Below are 19,512 nucleotides of genomic sequence, written 5' to 3' on the forward strand. Positions count from 1 at the left end.
CTGCAGCACCCTCCCGTTCCCGACCTGTACTGCTCATGCGAGGGCTGGAAACACCACCCGCCCGCCAATTCACCGCCGCCCACACACACGACGTGTGCCCCATGCGTGCCACCCTCCGCCTCCCACGCTGGAGATCTCCTGGGCTGGCAGCGAGCCGCGCTCGGCGCTGGCAGGGCCGGGCTGGCAGCGAGCAGTGGGGGTGCAATCGGAACAGGCGGATCCTAAATCTCCGACGTCAGTCATCGGCCCTGACACAGGACACACTGTTTCCGCTCGGGCGGGGCGCGTTACTCGGCCGGCCATTGCGTCACGGCGGAGCGGGAGGGGGGCCTGCCGGGGACCAATGGGAGGCGGGGGCTGCGCCGCTGGGCGGAAGCAAGGAGCGGAGCGCTGCGTGTGCGGCCCGGGGTGAGCGGCAGGCGCCTGCCGGTCGGAGACAGACGCCGCAGAGGCACAGCGCGGCGGTGATGCCCTATCGGAGCACGCTGCTGCACCTGCTCGCAGGAGGGTGAGCGAGCGCGAGGTCCTGAGGCGGGCCGGTTCCCTCCTTGCAGTGCGGGGAGCCCCCCTCTTCCTGGCCTGCAGGTTCCCCTCTGCGGCACGCCACGAGGGAGGGAAACGCATGAGTTTTGTTTCTGCGCACGTGGCCCAGTCTCCTAGCCTGAGCAAACCAGCCAGGAGGAAGCCCAGGCGGGACCCAGAGGGGACTGGAGAGCCCAGCGCACCAACACCACTGATAGGGGAGCTAGCAGGGCCCCCCTCCTAGGGACGGGGCTAGAGAGGGGGATGGGGCTCAAGAGCTCTTTGCCCCGAGTCCTTAGTCACAGTTCTCTCCTCTCCCCTAATCAGCAGAACCTACTGGGGCAGCTGCAGGCAGGCACAGATTGCAGACATCATTGTGCTTTGGGATGTGAAATTCCCGTCCCTGCCCCGGGAGCCACACGGCAGTGACTAAATGATTCTGCACAGAGTTGGGGATACCCCTTCTCTGGGTTGTGTCGTCCTATCAACTGGAGTTTGGGGGGTACCCATCCCTATATCTGTTACCCCATTACCTGGATCATCTCCTTTTCTCTGCTGGGCTGGTTCAACTGTGTATCTCTTATTGTGCCTTCTCCTGAGTGTCCCCCACATGTGCTTTCCCATCTCTAAGGCAGAAATCTTGTATCGGTGTTGTCCCCCATATGCCTGACCCCAACCCCGCTTCTGGGGGTACACACTTGTCTCACCTATTCCTCTCCCAAATGCCTTGCCCTCTGTTTCTGGGGTACATTCTGGTGTATTTCTCTGCTGTCCCTCCTGAGTGCCAGATTCCTCCCACGCTTCTGGGCTGCAAAACCTTGTTATCCCTGCAAATCCCAGACTTGCCCATTCTCAAGGCCAGATGGGGACATGAGTTTCCAGTCTCTCCAACTTTCACATTACACCCTCATCCTGTGTTTTTCCCCTTCAGTGATCCCCTCATCTCTCTCCATCCTCTCCTGAGGGAAGCACAGGGTGGGATTAGAGACATATGAGCCCCAGATTCTCTGCATGAATCTCCCTCTGTCCCTCACTCTCATGGTGGCTGGAACATGAGAAAAGAGGCGCCACCGCCTCTACACATTCCAGTTCCATACATTTTGGCTCCCAAGAGCAGCTGCTAAAGCAGGGGTTCTCAGACTTTTGTACTGGTGAGCCTTTTCACACAGCAAGCCTCTGAGTGCGACCCCTCCTTATACATTAAAAACACTTTTTTTATATATTTAACACCATTATAAATGCTGGAGGCAAAGCGACATTTGGGGTGGAGGCTGACAGCTCGCAACCCCCCATGTAATAACCTCGTGACCCCCTGAGGGGTCCTGACCCCCAGTTTGAGAACCCCTATGCTAAAGGGTTCAGTGCAGAGAAGCCTATTCTTCCCCACACCCTGGTTACTGGCAATGCCCTTCAGTCCTGACCCACATTCTCCTATTCCAGTCTCAAGTGCAGGCTTAATCATGTTGGACGTGCATGTAGTACCTTGTGCAAGTTGCTAGGACTGTATTTGTGTAGAACAGAACCTTAGAGAGTGAGGCTGCTTGGTTGCTAGGCCAGTTTTTCCACCTAGATTGCCCACCTGAATTCAACAGGAAATGTGTGGGTGCAGAGGTTGAGGGGAGTTGGGGATTGAGAACTGGATCATCTCATCTCAGCATAGTCAGTCCAGGGACATCTTGGCTGCTCCCCAAGAATAAACCCTCTGATTAGCAAAATAAAGGACAAATTCCTGCGTAGCTTCTGTTTTAAATTGTGTTGCAGCTTTTGCACTTGGCTAATATTAGAAGAGAATGGGGTCTGGTCACTAGTGGCTAGAGGAGGCCTGGGAGTCAAGAATCAAGGTTTTGTTCCCAGCTACGGGAATAGGTGGATTGGGATGGGGGGAGGGTGATCTAATCCCAGTTCTGTCAATGACTGGCTGTGTGACCTTAAACAAGTCCCTTCCCACCTCTTTGTCTCATTTTCCCCTTTTATACAAGAGGGGCAAATAGTAGCTATTTGTCTGATACGGTGAGGGTGAGACCTAAATTATTAATGTTTTAAAGTGTTTTGTAATGCTCCAATTACTGGTGCCAGCAAAGAGCAAATTATTATTATATATTCAGATATCCTGTTTCTGTTTGCCCTAATATTTCACTGAGCTCAGCAACTGTATCTCATGGGAACTGCCGGATTGAGTCCAACCAATGGTTTGTTTAGTCCAGTGACCTGTGTCTGATAGTGGCTAATACCAGCAGTTTTAGAGGAAGGGTCAGGAAACCCGGCAGGGGGCAGTGATGGAATAACCTATCTTCCCCTCCTCTCCCCCCAGGAAAGTTTCCTCCTGACCCCAATGGCTAGAGGTCAGCTTGTTCCCCTGAACGGGAGAGGTTATATCCTTTCCAAATGTCTGGAGGTTTTAATCCTTACTAATGTAACTGGAGTTCTCATTATCCATATAAATGTCAGCTCCTTTTTTTTAATCCCATTAAGCTCTTGAACTCTGATTATCTTGTAACCATGAATTCCTCAGGCTAATTATGCATGTATGAAGTGTTTTATTGGTTTTCAATTTGCTGCCTTTCATTGTGAGAGTAAAGAGTACCCCATCTACCCTCTCAGTTCCCTTTGTTATTTTGTATACCTTTATCATATCCCCTCTTAGTCTCTCTAAACTAGTCTTTTCAGTCTTGCCTCCTAATCCTCTCCAGGCCTCACACCATTTTTGCTCCCCATCTCCATACTCTGTCTCTGTTCCATCTATGTCATCTTCCAGAGAGGATGACCAGAGATGAACACAGTGTTGTTCTATGTGAGAGCATTCCATTGCTTTTATAAAGGTGTTGGAATAGCTCCAGTATTATTCTCCATCCCATTCCTCTGCATCGTAACATTTTGTTGGAATTTTTGATTGCCACAGCCCATGGAACAGAGGTTTTTATTGACCACGAGGACACCCAGGTTACAGTTAATTGAGAACCCAATAAGATGTAGGAGGAATCCAGATGATTCCTTGCAGTGTGCATTGCCTTGCGTTTGTCATGCCTGAATCTAATCTACTTTTGTTTTGCCTATTCACCTCACTTGGTTAGGTCCTTCTGAAGTTCCTCAGTCTTCTCCAGTCTTGACTAATCTAAATAATTGTCATTTACAAATTTTACCACCTCACTCTTCATCCCTCCTTGCTTTCCAAATCATTACCTAAACAATATCAATCCTAGTATAGAACAAGGAAGCCCATTCCTAACCTTTTGCCATGATGGAAATTGGCTGTTTTCTCTTAGTTTCCATTCTATGACAGAAGTTCTCCTCTCACCCCATGCTGCTTGCTTTCCTTTACAGCCTCTTGTGAGGGCCTTTGATAAAGGCTTTTTGAAAGCTACGTCAGCCAGTTCTCCTTAATTTGCTATTTTATTGATAAGTTCAAAGAATAACAGATTTTCCTTTGCAGAAGCTGTGATGGTTTGTCCCTGTTTATGTTCACACAGAGGGTTTATAATTATTATTTCAGTCAGTTTTCCTGGTACAGAGGATTGGTACAACAGTACAGTAGCTGATTTTAATTAGGTTGCATTAACAACTCAGCCTCTTCATTCTTAAATTCCTCAGAATCCATGGATGCACCATCTATTCCTGGTGACTTGTTCTTTAATTTATCAGTTTATTCCAGCATCTCCTCTTTTGAGACATCAGTTTCTGGCAGTGCCTCAGCTTTGTTACCACAAAAGAGCAGGTCTGTGGTGGATATCGCCCCAACATCCTCTGTTAAAGACTCGTGCAAAGAAACTGCATTGCTTCTTTACAATATCCTTAACCTCCTTACCCGATTCATTGATTGTAAGGCCAAAATCCAATTTGACCTCCTGCGAACACAGGCCATACCATTACATGTACGTGCCCCTGTATTGAGCCCAAACTGACTAAAGCATATCTTCCAGAAAGGCATCCAGTCTTGATTTGAAGACATCAAGAGATGGGAAGTCCATTACTTCCATTGGTAGTTGGTTCCAGTGGTTAATCACCCTTGCTGCTAACAGTTTGTGCCTCGGCTCTAATTTGCATTTTTGTCCAGCTTTAAATTCCAGCCCCTGGTATTTTTTTAGGCATTTTTCCACTAGATTAAATAGACTTTTAGTACCTGGTATTTTCTCCCCATGAAGGTACAGACACTGTAATCAAATCACATCTTAATCTTCTTTTTGATTGATCTCTTTAAGTCTCTCACTATAAGGCATTGTCTCTAGCCCTTGAGTCATTTTTGTGGCTCTTCTCTGCACCCTCTCCAGATTTTTAACATCCTTTTTAAAATGGGGACACCAGAATTGGATGAACTATTCCTGTATTAGTCTCACCAATGCCATATACAGAGGTAAAATCACTCCCTGTTCCTACTGACTACTTCCTTGTTTACACATTCTAGGATCGTATTAGACCTTTTTACCACAACATCTCTCTGGGAATGCATGTTAAGTTGTTGGTTCACAGTGACCTCTAAATCCTTTTCATGGTTATGGCATCCCCAGGATACAGTCCCCCATTCTGTAGGTATGGCCTGCATTCTTTTTTCTAGATACAGCTTTTGGCTGTATTAAAATTCATTTTGTTTGAATGGGCCCAGTTACCAAAAAATCCAGATCATTTTCTGTGACTGGCCTGTCCTCATTATTCATCACTGCCAGTCTTAGTGTTATCTGCAAATGTTATCAGCAGTGATTTTATATTTACTTCCACATCATTGATGGAAAATATTGAACCGCATCAGGCCAATAGTATCAATCCCTGCAGAACCCCACTAGACACAATTTACCCATAGATAACTTCTTTTTGAGATCTGTTGGTTAGTCAGTTCTTAATCCATTTAACCCGTGCTTTGGTACTATACAGTGCTAATTTTTTAATCAGAATGTCAGGTATTAAGTCAAATGCCTTACAAAAGTCTGACTATTAGTTACCTTTATCAACCAAACTTGATTTCATCCTTTGATGAGATTGCAAGTTAGTTTGACAAATGGTTTTTCATAAAACTGTGTTGATTGACATTAAATTCCCATCCTTTAATTCTTTATTGATTGAATCCCATATCCTCTTTTCCCTTATTTTGCCCAGGTTTGATGTCAGGCTAGCCAGCTTATAGTATCCCAGGCTATCCCCTTGCCCTTCTTAAATTTTGGCACAACATTAGCATGCTTCCAGTCCTTTGGAATTTCCCTGATGTTCAAAAATTTATTAAAAGATAACCTCTGAGAGTGAGATGTCCTCAACCTGCACCCAAGTATCCTAAATGAATTGGCTATCTGGGCCTGCTGATGTTAAAATTTTTGTCTCTAGTGGATGGTATTTAACATCCTCTTTAATTACTAAAGGACTAGAAGGTATTTGCCATTCTCGTGATAGGAGTACATAATCCTGCTTCTTTCCAAACACAGAACAGAAATATTTATGGAACACTTCTGTCTTTTCTGCATAATTATGAATCATTTTACCATCCCCATTTAGTACTGGAGCTATGCTATTGTTAGAATATCTTTTGTTCCTGATATTCTAGTCCTTAGCGCCCTGACCTCTTGAGCCTTGCCATTTAGCTATACCAGTATACAGATCTGCATTTCATTTGGGGTTCCCTTATGGTTGCGTAAGCAGCTTCTATAATTCACCTAAGGATTTTAATTTCTTTGCTTTTGACCTTGTGGTCTTTTTGACTAGCTTCCTCACTTTTGTTTTCAAATTCTCCTTTCTAAAGTACAGCATCACTATGCAAGTTCTTAGTATCTTTGCTCCCCTTAGGATGATGTTGCGGTCATTAGTATTAAGGGACTCAACTACAGTTATTACTTGAATAAATTGTGTGTGAAATACATCTAAGTTATGAATAGCCTCTCCTCCTGTGTGCTGTAGCACTAGCTATTCCAAGAAGTAATCCTTTAAAGTACCAAGAAATTGCTTCTCTAAACCTTGTCCCATTGTGACATTTCCTCAGTTGAAATCACCCATTTTATTGCACTTTGTTGCCTCTGTGATCTCACTCATCACTGCACTCAAAAATCTTTCACCAATCTGCAGGCAGGGAGTGAAACCCTGCTTATATATTTGTATTCCTATGTCTTGGGATTTGCATCCATACAGATTAGTTTATCATAGTGGAATTTATTGGGTCTAGCACTGCTCACTCCCCTCTTCCACCTCTTCTGTCCTCTGCGTATAGTTCATAGCCAGGTACTACGGTTAAGGCTAAAATTTTGTCACGGTTATTTTTAGCGAAGGTCATGGGCAATAAACAAAAATTAACAGAAGCCCATGACCTGTCCCTGACTCTTACTAAAAATAACTGTGACAAAATGGGGAGGGAGGGAGTGGGGGATCCAGAACCCACCCCTGCTGCGGCTCTGGGGTCCCACCCACGGTGGCTGGGAGCTGCAGAGTCTGCCCACGGCAGGACTGAAACAGAAAATGCACAGAGATCTCTGGAAGTCACAGATTCTGTGACATAATCTTAGCCTTAACTGTGGTATCTCATTGATTTGTAAGTCATCTGTGTTTTAGTAATGCTTCTGACAATAAGCTCCTCTTCCATGGCCATGCATTCTAGTTCACCTAACTTTTGCCTTCAGGCTTCTTAACTTGGTATAGACCAGGGGTTGGCAACCTATGGCACGCGTGCCAAAGGTGGCACGCGAGCCGATTTTTTTTACTCGCACGCTGCTGCCAGCGGGGGTCCCGGCCGCCGGCCCCGCTCAGCCCGCTGTCTGCCTGGGTGAACGGAATCCTAGGCCAGCAGCGGGCTGAGCGGGGCCAACGGCCAGGACCCCGGCTCGCAGGAGCCGGCGGCTGGAACTCCAGACCGTCAGCTGGCTGAGCCACTCAGCCCGCCGCCGGTCTGGGGTTCCGTCCGCCGGCCCCGCTTAGCCAACTGCCAGTGTAGGGTTCTGGCCGCCGGCCCCTTGCCAGCCGGGGTCCCGGCCCCGCTCAGCCCACTGCCGGCCTGAATGGATGGAACCCCTGGCCGGCAGTGGGCTGAGCAGGGCTGGCAGCCGGGACCCCGGCTGAGCGGGGCCGGCGGCCAGAACCCCAGACAGGCAGCGGTCTGAGCGGCTCAGCCCGCTGCCGGTCTGGGGTTCTGTCCGCCAGCCCCTTGCCAGCTGGGGTCTCGGCCCCGTTTAGCCCGCTGCCGGCCTGGATGGACGGAACCCCGGGCTGGCAGCGGGCTGAGCGAGGCCGGTGGACAGAACCTGAGACCAGCAGCGCAGTGGCAGACGGAACCCCAGACTGAGCTGCTGAGCCGCTCAGCCTGCTGCCTGTCTGGAGTTCCGTCCGCCGGCTCCTGCCAGCCGGGGTCCCTGCTGCCGGCCCCGCTCAGCCTGCTGCCAGTCTGGGGTTCTGTCGGGGGGCCCCTGTAAATGTAAAATTTATTACTGGCACGCGAAACCTTAAATTACTGAAGACTTGGCATGCCACTTCTCAAAGGTTGCCGACCCCTGGTATAGACGCATTGATAGGTTTTATTTTTGCCCATGTGCCTTTTGCTATTTAACTCCTTGCTCTGATACTAAGATTTACTTCTGAGCCCTCCAGCCTGTACAACGCTCAATGATCTGACATTGGACCCAGATGGGGTTGTCTTTTGGGTCCCATCTGTTGTCAGGCTATTCAGCTGAGTTCTCCCACCACCATGAACTGGGATCCTCAGTATTTGTCACAGAGTTGCCTTTTGAACCTGATACTGGCTCTCTAGCTAAATTGTGTCCAATCCCCGGGCTCCTGCCAGCTGTAACTGCTACTGATGACAATTGCAGATATTGACTGATGACACTGAAAGACATCAGGTGTCCAGACCCTCTGACGAGGGACCTTTCTTATCAAGCCAAATATAATATAGGAATACAGGGCTAGAGTGCAGTACTGATGCAATGGGGCAGCCCTGCTCACTGCTGGAGTTGCCATCTGCATTTGATGTCATTACAGTTTTTAACCATTTCAACTGCAGGAGTTCACTGCAATAGATTTCGAGAGCCTCTTCCTGCCCCTGTGATAACAGCAAACTATAAGAGTCCAGAAGTGAAGGATATAAGTGGTTTTAACTACACAAGATTGGAGAGGGGGTGTCTCTGAGCTGCACCGACTGTGTCAGACCATTATTCAGAACTCCAGTTAGAGATCAGACGCCCTGCTATTGCATTCCTCTGCCCCCACGCAGCTCTATCAGACTGTTCTCTGCTTCCCACTCTGAGGCTCCCCACACCAGCTGTGATCTTGCTGGGTAACTTTTTCCTCTATAATTATCAGTTTGAAGATCTCTTAGGCTGTTACCTCAAATACCCGGCACGCTGCCTCTCTCCTTGGGACCTCTGCTTAGAATTTTACCCTCCATGTCCCTTTGGACACAAAGTGGAGGGCAAAATGTTCAGGTACTTGGAGAAAGAGACTTAAATTCCCAATCCCAAGAAAAATCTGTCAGCTTCTCAACCTCCCTTGTCCCACCCACCACTACTAAGGGCCAGGGTCACCAGCTAGAATTCATCTCTGTAAACAAATTTTTGGGGCTGCAAACCAGCCAGGCTGGTTATGTTAGACCAGAGCCCTCGGCCAAAGGCCCTGAATGGACAAAACATGGGCACAGACTATGGGGCCTTCTGATTTTTCTGATTCTAGTCTGGCCTTATGTTGTGGGGTCTGTCTGCCTCAAAGGGACTGGAGAAAGGCCTCTAGGGCACCAGATCCAGTCTGGCCCCGGGGGTCAATAGTGAGATAAGTCTTCCCATTTGATGGCCATTAGTGGCTTTTATGTTATAAACGAGTTTGGTGGGTGTCAGCCCAGGCCCTGGTTGGGACAAGTGCAATTGTTACTAACTGGCTCCTTCAGTGGCAGCTTCAGCAATTGCCCAGAAGTGAATGGGTTCCAGATCGAAAGAGGGTTCCTCCATGGCAAGCTGAGGCATGTGGACAAAGTGCAGAATGGGGTGGGGGAGGACACTTGCCCTGCTAATGCAGGGACTGAATCCGCTTCGGGGACCTGCAGACCATACCCTCTTCAGGGCTGTTAAGTCAGCTGCTGACATCATCAGCAAAGTCCTGCGGTGGGACTGGGCAGCTGAGCTATTTGCTGTGGGCAGCTCCGGTGCAAAGGTCGTGAGTTTGAGTCCTCCTCCTGGACTTAGGACGCAGCTTGTCTCAAATGCTGATACCTGAACAGGGCTGGCCAGGAGCTGTTGGAACCAACGTGTTAATCAGTGCTGGAGCCAGAGGCCCTACGTGACGAAGGCCAGAAGGCCTGGACAACAGGGAAACAATGCGGGGGATATCAGAGCTGCTGCTCCCAGTTCCTGAGGAGTAACCCTTGTTCATGCCAATCTGCCCTCACTGTCTCCCCAGATGTGGCGGTACAGCTGGAGCCATCCTGACCTGCCCCCTGGAAGTGGTGAAGACACGTCTACAGTCATCCTCATTGACCCTGCGCCCTCTTTGCCTCCCTGAGGTGCAGCTGCAGGGGCTGAATGGAGGGTTTGTACGTCCAGCCTTACCCTCCCCTGGCGTGCTCCAGCTAATGAGGTGAGCTGGGGAGGGGGTTGTGACGGGTTTGGTCACAGAGACCCCCTTGGGACTGTCACCTGATGTGCTGAGACTACCTCTGAGCCCATTTTCCCTGCCAGTCTTGTTGAGCCAGATATGCCAATCTGCTGCAACACAGACCCAGGGTCTGAACCACATGCCCCAAAGCTGCAGACTTAACTGAAAGCAGCTTAAGAAGTGCTCCTGTTTCCAGCACCCAGACACCCAACTCCCAGTGGGATCCAACCCCCAAATAAATCCGTTTTACTCTGCATAAAGCTTATACAGGGTAAACTCATAAATTGTCCACCCTCTATAACACTGATAGAAAGAGATGCACAGCTGTTTGCTCCCCCAGGTATCCGTTATTTACTCTGGGTTAATTAATAAGCAAAGTGATTTTATTAAATATTATTAAAAAGTAGGGTTTAAGTGGTTCCAAGTAATAACATACCGAACAAAGTAAGTTACCAAGCAAAATAAAACAAAACACACAAGTGTAAGCCTAATACATTAAGAAACTGATTACAGATGAAATCTTACCCCCAGAGATGTTCCAATAAGCCTTTTTCACAGACTGGACTACTTCCTAGTCTGGGTCCAGCAATCACTCTCATGCCCGTAGTTACTGTCCTTTGTTCCAGTTTCTTTCAGGCATCTCTTTGGGGTGGAGAGGCCATCCCTTGAGCCAGCTGAAGACAAAATGGAGGGGTTTCCAGGGCCTTTTATATTCTTCCTCTTGTGGGCAGAAACCCCTTTGTTCTCCTGTGCAAAATCACAGCAACAAGATGGAGTTTGTAGCCACCTGGGCAAGTCACATGTCCATGAATGATTCAGCTTTTTGCAGGCCAATGCCATTGTTTACATGTTAGTTTGAATGTTCCCAGGAAAGCTCAGATGTGGATTGGTGGCTCCCAAAGTCCATTGTCAGTTAAGTGTTCCTTGATTGGGCACTTACTGAGAATAGTCCTTTCTCAAGAAGCTGACCAAATGCTTCACCAAGGCTACTTAGAATCAAACACATTGAGATACAAGTACATAGCCAATATTCATAACTTCAAATACAAAAATGATACACACATACAAACAGCATAATCATAACCAGCAAACTACAACCTTTCCATGAACACCCCACTTTGACCTCCTCTGTACAAAACCTGGTGCTACCATAGGACCCTGGTTGTAACAATGATCTATATGGTCACAGTTCATGTCAATAATATCACAGGGGTTACTTGCATGTGCAACTTAGCAGCATGAGGGGTTCAGGCTGGGAGAGCCAGCCAGCCATTGGAGAAGGGTGGGGGATGGAAGTGGAACTTAGAGATGAAAGCCATGGGAGGAAAGGGCTTCAGGGCACAGGATGTGTATTAGTGTGCTTCCTGTCTCTCTCAGCTATGTGTGTATGTCTACACTGCAGTCAGACACCCACAGCTGGTCCATACCAGCTGACTTGGGCTCATGGAGCTGTTTAATTGCAGTGTAGATGTCCAGGTTTGGGTTGGAGTCTCAGCTCTAGGACCCTGTGTGGTGGAAAGGTCCCAGAGCTTGGGCTGCAGCCTGAGTTGGAGTGTTTACACCCTAGCCAGAGCCCCACAAGCCTGAGTCAGCTGGCAGGGGCCAGCTATGGGTGTCTGATTGCCGTGTAGACATACCTTGTGAGTCTGAGGCCAGGTCTTTACTATAGACCTGTATTGAACACCCCTGAGTGACACAGTTATACCGATCTAACCCCAGGTGTAGACAGAACTGTGACAGGAGGACAGCTTCTCCCATCGACGTAGCTACTGCCTCTCACGAAAGTGGATTAACTACGCTGATGAGAGAAGCTCTTGCGGTTGGCATAGTAGCAGCTTCACTAAAGCACTACAGTGGCACAGCTGCACCAGTGCAGCACTGAAATGAAGGCAAGCCCTGAGAGGCAGCTGCTGGGGCTGGGACAAAGGTCACAGCTGGTGGTGAATAAACAGATTCTGGATTGTGCAGGTAAATTGGGGGAAATGAAGAAATACTGAGGGGAGAGTAAAAAGAACAGGAGTACTTGTGGCACCTTAGAGACTAACAAATTTATTAGAGCATAAGCTTTCGTAGCCCACGAAAGCTTATGCTCTAATAAATTTGTTAGTCTCTAAGGTGCCACAAGTACTCCTGTTCTTTTTGCGGATACAGACTAACATGGCTGCTACTCTGAAACCTGAGGGGAGAGTGAAGAAGAGGATGAACAGAAAATGAGGGGAGCAAGAGAAATGTGGAGGAAAGGAGTGAGAGGAAGGAGGCCAGGGAGAGATGCAGAGAGAATGAGATGTAGAGAAAGGGGAAGGGCTGGTAGGGACATACGGAGGGGAAGGAGGACTAGGAGAGCAGACAGCCTGGTCCCACTCCTTCTCTGATTTTATTTATTCCTTTCTTCCACAGGGCCATCCTGGAGAAGGAAGGAATCCGCTCCCTCTTCCGAGGCCTGGGTCCCAACCTTGTTGGAGTCGCCCCCTCCAGGTAAGAATCACTCAGTGAAGATATTCTCCCTCCTCCCCCCCTCCCCTAGGGTCTTGCTAGGGTACACTCTCCTAGGGTCCTACCAGTCACTGCCCCACCTCCCCACAATGTCCAGGCCCCGGATACAGTGCAGTCTCTGGCACCTCCATGGGGAGATTCAATGGAGGCCCCTCACCATGCCTTGTGAGGCTCGGGGTGACACCTGGTGTCCACGTGTGGCTGTTGTATGACGTATCCTCAGTGCAGGGTCTGTCTGGGGTAAGTTATGTGGAAACAAGGTCCCTTCATGCTTCAGTTGCTCCTTTCAGGTGGACTGCTACTGCACGTGTATGTCTCTTCCCCACCCAGGGCCATCTATTTTGCTGCCTATGCTGGGGCTAAGGAGAAGCTCAATGTTGTCTTCGTACCCGAGTCCAAGAAAGTTCATGTGCTCTCGGCAGTCTGTGCAGGTGAGCTTCTCCCATGCCAGATTAGACCAGAGGGCCCATTCAGCCTGGGATCCCTGTAAACATGAGGGGATTTGACCATCTGGTGTCACTGTTCAGGCCATTCTCATTCACATAATCACCTCATTTCTTTGTTAGCCCTTCTGAAGCTCTTTCTCCTTTCTCCCACCCCATCCTGCTGCAGCAGCTTCCCAGGTCAGTGAAATACAACAGAAACAATCTCTCTCTTAATTCACCTGAAGTCGCTGTTCAGTGTCAATGATCTAGGCCTTAGCCCAGTGATACTCAAACCTGAGTGGGGTTCAGGAGCCAAATTAGCGATCGACATTACCCAGAAAAGCCACTTCATCATTTCATTTACTATAGTGCTGTAGATTCATATTTAAACAGTATGATGGGAAATATTTAGTTTTTGTAAGATAGATAGATATAATTCTCACAGCAAAATGAGTGACCCAGTATTATTATTTTATCGACCACAATTGGTTAATAACCTAGTAAAAGCATCCTGATTGGTTAATAATTAAATCAGTGTTTTAATATGATGAGCTGCAGGAGACCCTACAGTGCCACTTGTGGCTCTCAAGCCTCAGTCTGAGTATCACTACATTAGCTCTTTGATTGCCTTGGGAAACAGGGCTCCCTACAGGGGAGCCAGGTAACTTAATCCCCCCACACAACCTCAGCAGTCTCACTGCCTTTCCTGCTTCTGTTGTCTTCCCTTTCTCTAATGAGACCCTCCATTCTCAGCAAGTCTCATTGTTTCCTGCCTCTCATTCCAGGTTCAGCCTCCTTCTTTCTGGTTCCAGGCACCAGGGGTGGGGGAAATGAGGCTATAATGAAAGGCCTATGAGATTCATAGATTCCAAGGCCAGAAGGGACCATTGTGATCATCTCATCTGACCTCCTGTGTAACACAGGCCAGAATGTCCCCAAAATAATTCCTAGAACGCGTATTTTAGAAAAAATGTCCCATCTTGATTTAAAAATGGTCAGTGATGGAGAATTCACCAGGACCTCTGCTAAATTGTTCCAGTGGTTAATTACCCTCATGGTTATTACACCTTATTTGCCATCTGAATTTGTCTAGCTTCAATTTATAGCCATTGGACCTTTCTCTGCCAGACTGAGGAGCCCATTATTAAATATTTGTTCCCTATGTAGATACTTATAAATTGTGATCAAGTCACCCTCAACCTACTCTTTGTTAAGCTTATCAGATTGAGCTCCTTGGGTCACTCACTGTAAAACAAGTTTTCTAATCCTTTAATCGTTCTCCTGGCTCTTCTCTGAGCATGCTCCAATTTAATTGGACATCAGAGCAGGACACAGTATTCCAGCTGTGGTTGCACCAGTGCCAAATACAAAGGTGTGCATAGGAGGGGTGGCTCCCAGTAAGGGGAAGCAGAGCCCAACAGGCTTCACCTTAGAACTCTTCACTTCCAAGGGACCCCCAAACTATGCCCAAATTGGTAAACAGCTGCAAATTAACTATCATTCGAAGAGCTAACCTACCAGTAACTCCCCACAAACTGTGTAGCCCCACTCTGGTATCTGTCATGACCTCTGACCTTCTACTTCCTAGGGGTCACCTCTGCCACACTTACCAATCCCATCTGGCTGGTGAAAACCAGGATGCAGCTGGAAGCCAGGTAAGGAAGGTAGCGCATGCACACAGACTGCATGGGGCTGGGGGTGACCCACTGACAAGAATGTGTGCTTTCAGGACACTGGAAAAGTAGCAGTTATTAGTGATCTTCCAAACGCAGCTGCGAGGTACCCAGGCCAGGAATCACAAGGGGTGTGGGGGATGTGCTGTTGATCAGTATTCAGGGGCAGGGGCAGAGTTGTGTGTGGGTGATTATAATCCCCCCTTGGTCTCTGCAGGGCAAGTGGGGAGAAGCACAGTAACGCTCTCCAGTGTGCCATACGAGTGTACCGCACTGAGGGCCTGCGGGGATTTTACCGTGGAATCAGTGCCTCCTATGCTGGAGTCTCCGAGACCGTCATCCATTTTGTCATCTATGAGGCGCTGAAACAACAGCTGAGGGAGCAGCAGCCATTCCTCCCAACAGCCTTTGCCCTTGCACCGAACAGCCGTGATTTCTTTGGACTCATGGCAGCTGCTGCCATCTCCAAGACATGTGCCTCATGTATTGCGTACCCACATGGTGAGCAGCTCCATCCTCCCCTCCATCACCCTCCTGCTGGGAGAGGCCTGGCTTGGAGGGTGACTCTGCTAACATCCCATCCCTTTGTTTTCCCAGAGGTTGTCCGGACACGGCTGCGGGAAGAAGGGTCCCGCTATCGCTCCTTTGTGCAGACCCTGCGGCTGGTGGTCCAAGAAGAGGGACCCCTGGCTCTGTACCGAGGACTCCTGGCCCAGATGATGCGCCAGATCCCCAACACAGCTATCATGATGGCTACCTATGAACTGATCATCCACTTGGCCACCAAAGTGTGACCCTGCACAAATGCACCAGCCCCTTGTTGAGGCTGCTGGCTGTGCATGGGAGAGCTAAAGTCTTGTGACTTGACATGTTTTTCCTGTTCCACAAGGTAGTGCTGTTCACTCTGTAGCAGGAGGCCTGTGTGGTGAAGACCTTGTGTGTGGCAGTCTACCGTCTGCTGACAGGATGCAGTGCTCTCAGGCCAGAGCAGTGGTTCTGGATGGTGCGTGACCTCTAGCATCAACCTCCAGAAAGTGGTCTGATGCTCTGAGGTGGCAGTAAACCAGCTAGAATAGGTGCAATGGGGGCTCCTACTGCAAAGCACAAGGGCATGGAGTTCAGTGGGGAAAGAGATAAAGGAGGATAAATAAATTATAATTATATAAAACAAATAAAATAAAGGGAGGCAGGATGCCAATTAAGCAAGTGCATATTTCAGCCCTTCCAGTGTCCCCAGCTAGCCATCCCCATCACTAGAAAGTACATGTATAGTTAACAGCCCCAGGAGCTCCACTCTTCTTGGGCCTGGCCTATGGACATAGCTGGACATGTAGTCAGTGGATAGGGAGAGTAAACAAATCTGCAGAAATCATGCAGCAAACGGAGATCTTGCGATAAGGCCTTCAGCTACTCTCTGGGATTCTGCACATAGTCAGGGTCTCTACATAGAGTCCTACCCCCTACACTGTCTTCTTTCAAAGGATTCTCCAAACCTGACTGATAGACATCCTAGTGCATGGTACTTAGCAGGCATCTTACATCATCTCCTTAGGGGAGCAATCACCTATGGAAAGAATCATACAGCTGAGCAATTAACTCTGCCTTTCTCTCCTCCTTAGAAGAGAGGCCAGGGCAGGGTGTTAGAACTCAGTCCTATGTATCGAGAGAAGCAGGATGCATCCTGGCAGGGGGAGCTCTGGCCTGGGCAGCTTGTTACTATGGGCCCCATCTATCCCTCTCTCAGGTCTGTTCTCTGCAGGGGCAGGGAAGGAGCCTGCAAGGGCCCAGCTCTGCCTTCCTCTGCTGGAGGTACTGTGACATGAGGAACAGTAGATATAAAAACCAAGCTGGATGCCTGGTGTGTGAAACATACTGTTTTGTGCCTGTGAATGTCATTTAGAGGGTGGATGCAGGTGTTGAAGTTGAGGGATTTGTTAATACACTCAGTGTATGAAAAAAATAAGACTATAAATTGAAAACATCAGATCTGTCTGTATCTGAGGGACTAATCCCACAACCTCCTTGAACCCACTGCAGGGGGACCAAACTGCCTAAAACTAAGGCCCTGCCTTGGACAAAATGCCTGTGGTTTTCAGCTACCTCAATGGAGGTTTGGGAAATCATGTCATTTTGCCAGTCAAGAGGGCTTATAGGGCTAGCTGCTGCCCTTCAAGCACCCACTCTAGCCCCTGCCTCTCGGAATGAAGAATCCCAGAGGCCTTGAGTCTGTTTCTTTTAAATCCTTTTATTTTAAAATCCACCTCGTTCCCTCCTTCTTTCACTCATTTAGGGTTATTGACAATTTTACAAAGCGACACAAGCTGCAGGGTGGTTTTTTTTTTTGCATCAGACAAGAATAAACCTCAAATGACAACATTGAAAAAATATACAATATGTATATAATATGTGGGGGCCTGCAGCTGACTCCACTTGCCCAACCCTTGCTGATGAGTGTTTCCTTCTTCCCTGCTGCTCGTAAGCGTGCCACTCCCTTCAGATGGGTCCCTATACTATCCCATCCTCAGGAGGGGGACCTAATGTTAGGGAGTATGGGCAAAGAGCCCATGGCCCATCCTGTGTTCCTGGAGCGCTATGGGGAAGAAGAGGGGTTAAGAGTAGAAAGTGCCCTCCCCCTAGGCACTGCTCCCCTAATGAAAATAGCAGAGAGAGAGGAAACAGGCAAGAGAAATTAGGGGGTGGGTGGGAAAAGTGTGTATTTGTATACACAAGGGGAGAGAGAAAAAGGGGAAGAGGGCAGTGAACCCCTCACGCTGGGGAATCTATCCTGTTAGCATCCTCGCTTCCCTCCTCCCACAGCACAGGGCTCCTAGTAGCAGCAGGGGCCATCTCTTTTGCCCACGATGCGCTGGTCATCTCCATCATCGCTGCCTGGGGTGTCCGGTGTGTCTGAGTCACTGCTGTCATCATTCTCCTCCTCCTCCTCCACTTCCTCTACAGCTCTGGTCTCCCCACTCTCTGCTGCCCTCTCCTGGCAGCTTTGGTATGACTGGGGAGAAGACAGATTCATAGACTTTAAGGTCAGAAGGGACCATTATGATCATCTAGTCTGACCTCCTACACAACACACGCCACAGAATCTCACCCACCCACTCCTATAACAAACCCCTAACCTATGCCTGAGTTATTGAAGTCCTCAAATCGTGGTTTAAAGACCTCAAGGTGCAGAGAATCCTCCAGCAAGTGACTCGTGCCCCACGCTGCAGAGGAAGGCGAAAAACCTCCAGCGCCTCCGCCAATCTGCCCTGGAGGAAAATTCCTTCCCGACCCCAAATATGGCGATCAGTTAAACCCTGAGCAAGTGGGCAAGACTCACCAGCCAGCACCCAGGAAAGAATTCTCTGTAGTAACTCAGACCCCACGCCATCTAACATCCCATTACAGACCATTGGGCATATTTACCTGCTAATAATCAAAGAGCCTAATTTTGGCAATTAATTGCTATCCCATCATACCATCCCCTCCATAAACTTATCAAGCTTAGTCTTGAAGCCAGATATGTCTTTTGCCTCCACTACTCCCCTTGGAAGGCTGTTCCAGAACTTCACGCCTGTAATGGTTAGAAACCTTCGTCTAATTTCAAGTCTAAACTTCCTAATGTCCAGTTTATATCCATTTGTTCTTGTGTCCACATTGGTACTAAGCTTAAATAATTCTTCTCCCTCCCTGATATTTATCCCTCTGATATATTTATAAAGAGCAATCATATCTCCCCTCAGCCTTCTTTTGGTTAAGCTAAACAAGCCAAGCTCTTTGAGTCTCCTTTCATAAGACAGGTTTTCCATTCCTCGGATCATCCTAGTAGCCCTTCTCTGTACCTGTTCCAGTTTGAATTCATCCTTCTTAAACATGGGAGACCAGAACTGCACCCAGTATTCCAGATGAGGTCTCACCAGTGCGTTGTATAACGATACTAACACCTCTTTATCTTTACTGGAAATACCTCGCCTGATGCATACCAAGACCGCATTAGCTTTTTTAATGGCCATATCACATTGACGGCTCATAGTCATCCTGTGATCAACCAATACTCCGAGGTCCTTCTCCTCCTCTGTTACTTCCAACTGATGTGTCCCCAATTTATAACCAAAATTCTTGTTATTAATCCCTAAATGCATGACCTTGCACTTTTCACTATTAAATTTCATCCTATTACTCCAGTTTACAAGGTCATCCAGATCTTCCTGTATGATATCCCGGTCCTTCTCTGTATTAGCAATACCTCCCAGCTTTGTGTCATCCGCAAACTTTATTAGCACATTCCCATTTTTTGTGCCAAGATCAGTAATAAAAAGATTAAATAAGATTGGTCCCAAAACTGATCCCTGAGGAACTCCACTAGTAACCTCCTTCCAGCCTGACAGTTCACCTTTCAGTATGACCCGTTGTAGTCTCCCCTTTAACCAGTTCCTTATCCACCTTTCAGTTTTCATATTGATCCCCATCTTTTCCAATTTAGCTAATAATTCCCCATGTGGAACCGTATCAAATGCCTTACTGAAATCGAGGTAAATTAGATTCACTGCATTTCCTTTGTCTTAAAAAATCTGTTACCTTCTCAAAGAAGGAGATCAGGTTGGTTTGGCACAATCTACCTTTTGTAAAACCATGTTGTATTTTGTCCTAATTACCATTGACCTCAATGTCCTTAACTACTTTCTCCTTCAAAATTTTTTCCAAGACCTTGCATACTACAGATGTCAAACTAACAGGCCTATAGTTACTCGGATCACTTTTTTTCCCTTTCTTAAAAATAGGAACTATGTTAGCAATTCTCCAGTCGTACGATACAACCCCTGAGTTTACTGATTCGTTAAAAATTCTTGCTAACTGGCTTGCAA

The 19,512-nt window shown here is 48.0% G+C and overlaps 2 protein-coding genes across 4 annotated transcripts in view; one reads left to right on the forward strand and one right to left on the reverse strand.

Annotated features, from left to right (window-relative positions):
- Positions 1–389: 389 nt before the first annotated feature.
- On the forward strand, positions 390–16,888 carry LOC112114316 (solute carrier family 25 member 33-like). 2 transcript variants are annotated; one of them, XM_024210990.3, is made up of 7 exons: positions 390–508; positions 9,868–10,044; positions 12,460–12,537; positions 12,886–12,986; positions 14,569–14,635; positions 14,871–15,154; positions 15,251–16,888. In XM_024210990.3, exons 1-7 carry the CDS (start codon positions 468–470, stop codon positions 15,445–15,447), a joined length of 945 nt encoding a protein of 314 aa, XP_024066758.1. In that variant the 5' UTR covers positions 390–467; the 3' UTR covers positions 15,448–16,888. The 2 variants fall into 2 exon arrangements, with proteins under 2 accessions (XP_024066758.1, XP_024066757.1); XM_024210989.3 differs by having other exon boundaries at positions 14,871–16,888.
- A 97-nt stretch (positions 16,889–16,985) lies between these two features.
- CLSTN3 (calsyntenin 3) overlaps positions 16,986–19,512 on the reverse strand; it is a 29,050-nt gene continuing 26,523 nt past the window's right edge. For both annotated transcript variants that reach the window (XM_026660220.2, XM_026660219.2), the window contains one exon: positions 16,986–17,660. In XM_026660220.2, the coding sequence (XP_026516005.1) occupies positions 17,481–17,660 (180 nt within the window). In that variant the 3' untranslated portion in view covers positions 16,986–17,480. The remainder of the gene's footprint in view (positions 17,661–19,512) is intronic.

The sequence above is a fragment of the Terrapene carolina genome, unplaced genomic scaffold (assembly GCF_002925995.2).
Source record: "Terrapene carolina triunguis isolate 2854851 unplaced genomic scaffold, T_m_triunguis-2.0 Scaffold740, whole genome shotgun sequence".
Classification (NCBI taxonomy): domain Eukaryota; kingdom Metazoa; phylum Chordata; order Testudines; family Emydidae; genus Terrapene; species Terrapene triunguis.

Excerpts from the sequence above, each read along its gene's own strand:
- LOC112114316 (XM_024210989.3), top strand. The coding sequence starts at position 468 with ATGCCCTATCGGAGCACGCTGCTGCACCTGCTCGCAGGAGG. Across the intron at positions 12,987-14,568 it reads GCTCTCGGCAGTCTGTGCAG|GGGTCACCTCTGCCACACTT; the intron begins GTGAGCTTCTCC and ends TCTACTTCCTAG. Across the intron at positions 14,636-14,870 it reads AGGATGCAGCTGGAAGCCAG|GGCAAGTGGGGAGAAGCACA; the intron begins GTAAGGAAGGTA and ends TGGTCTCTGCAG.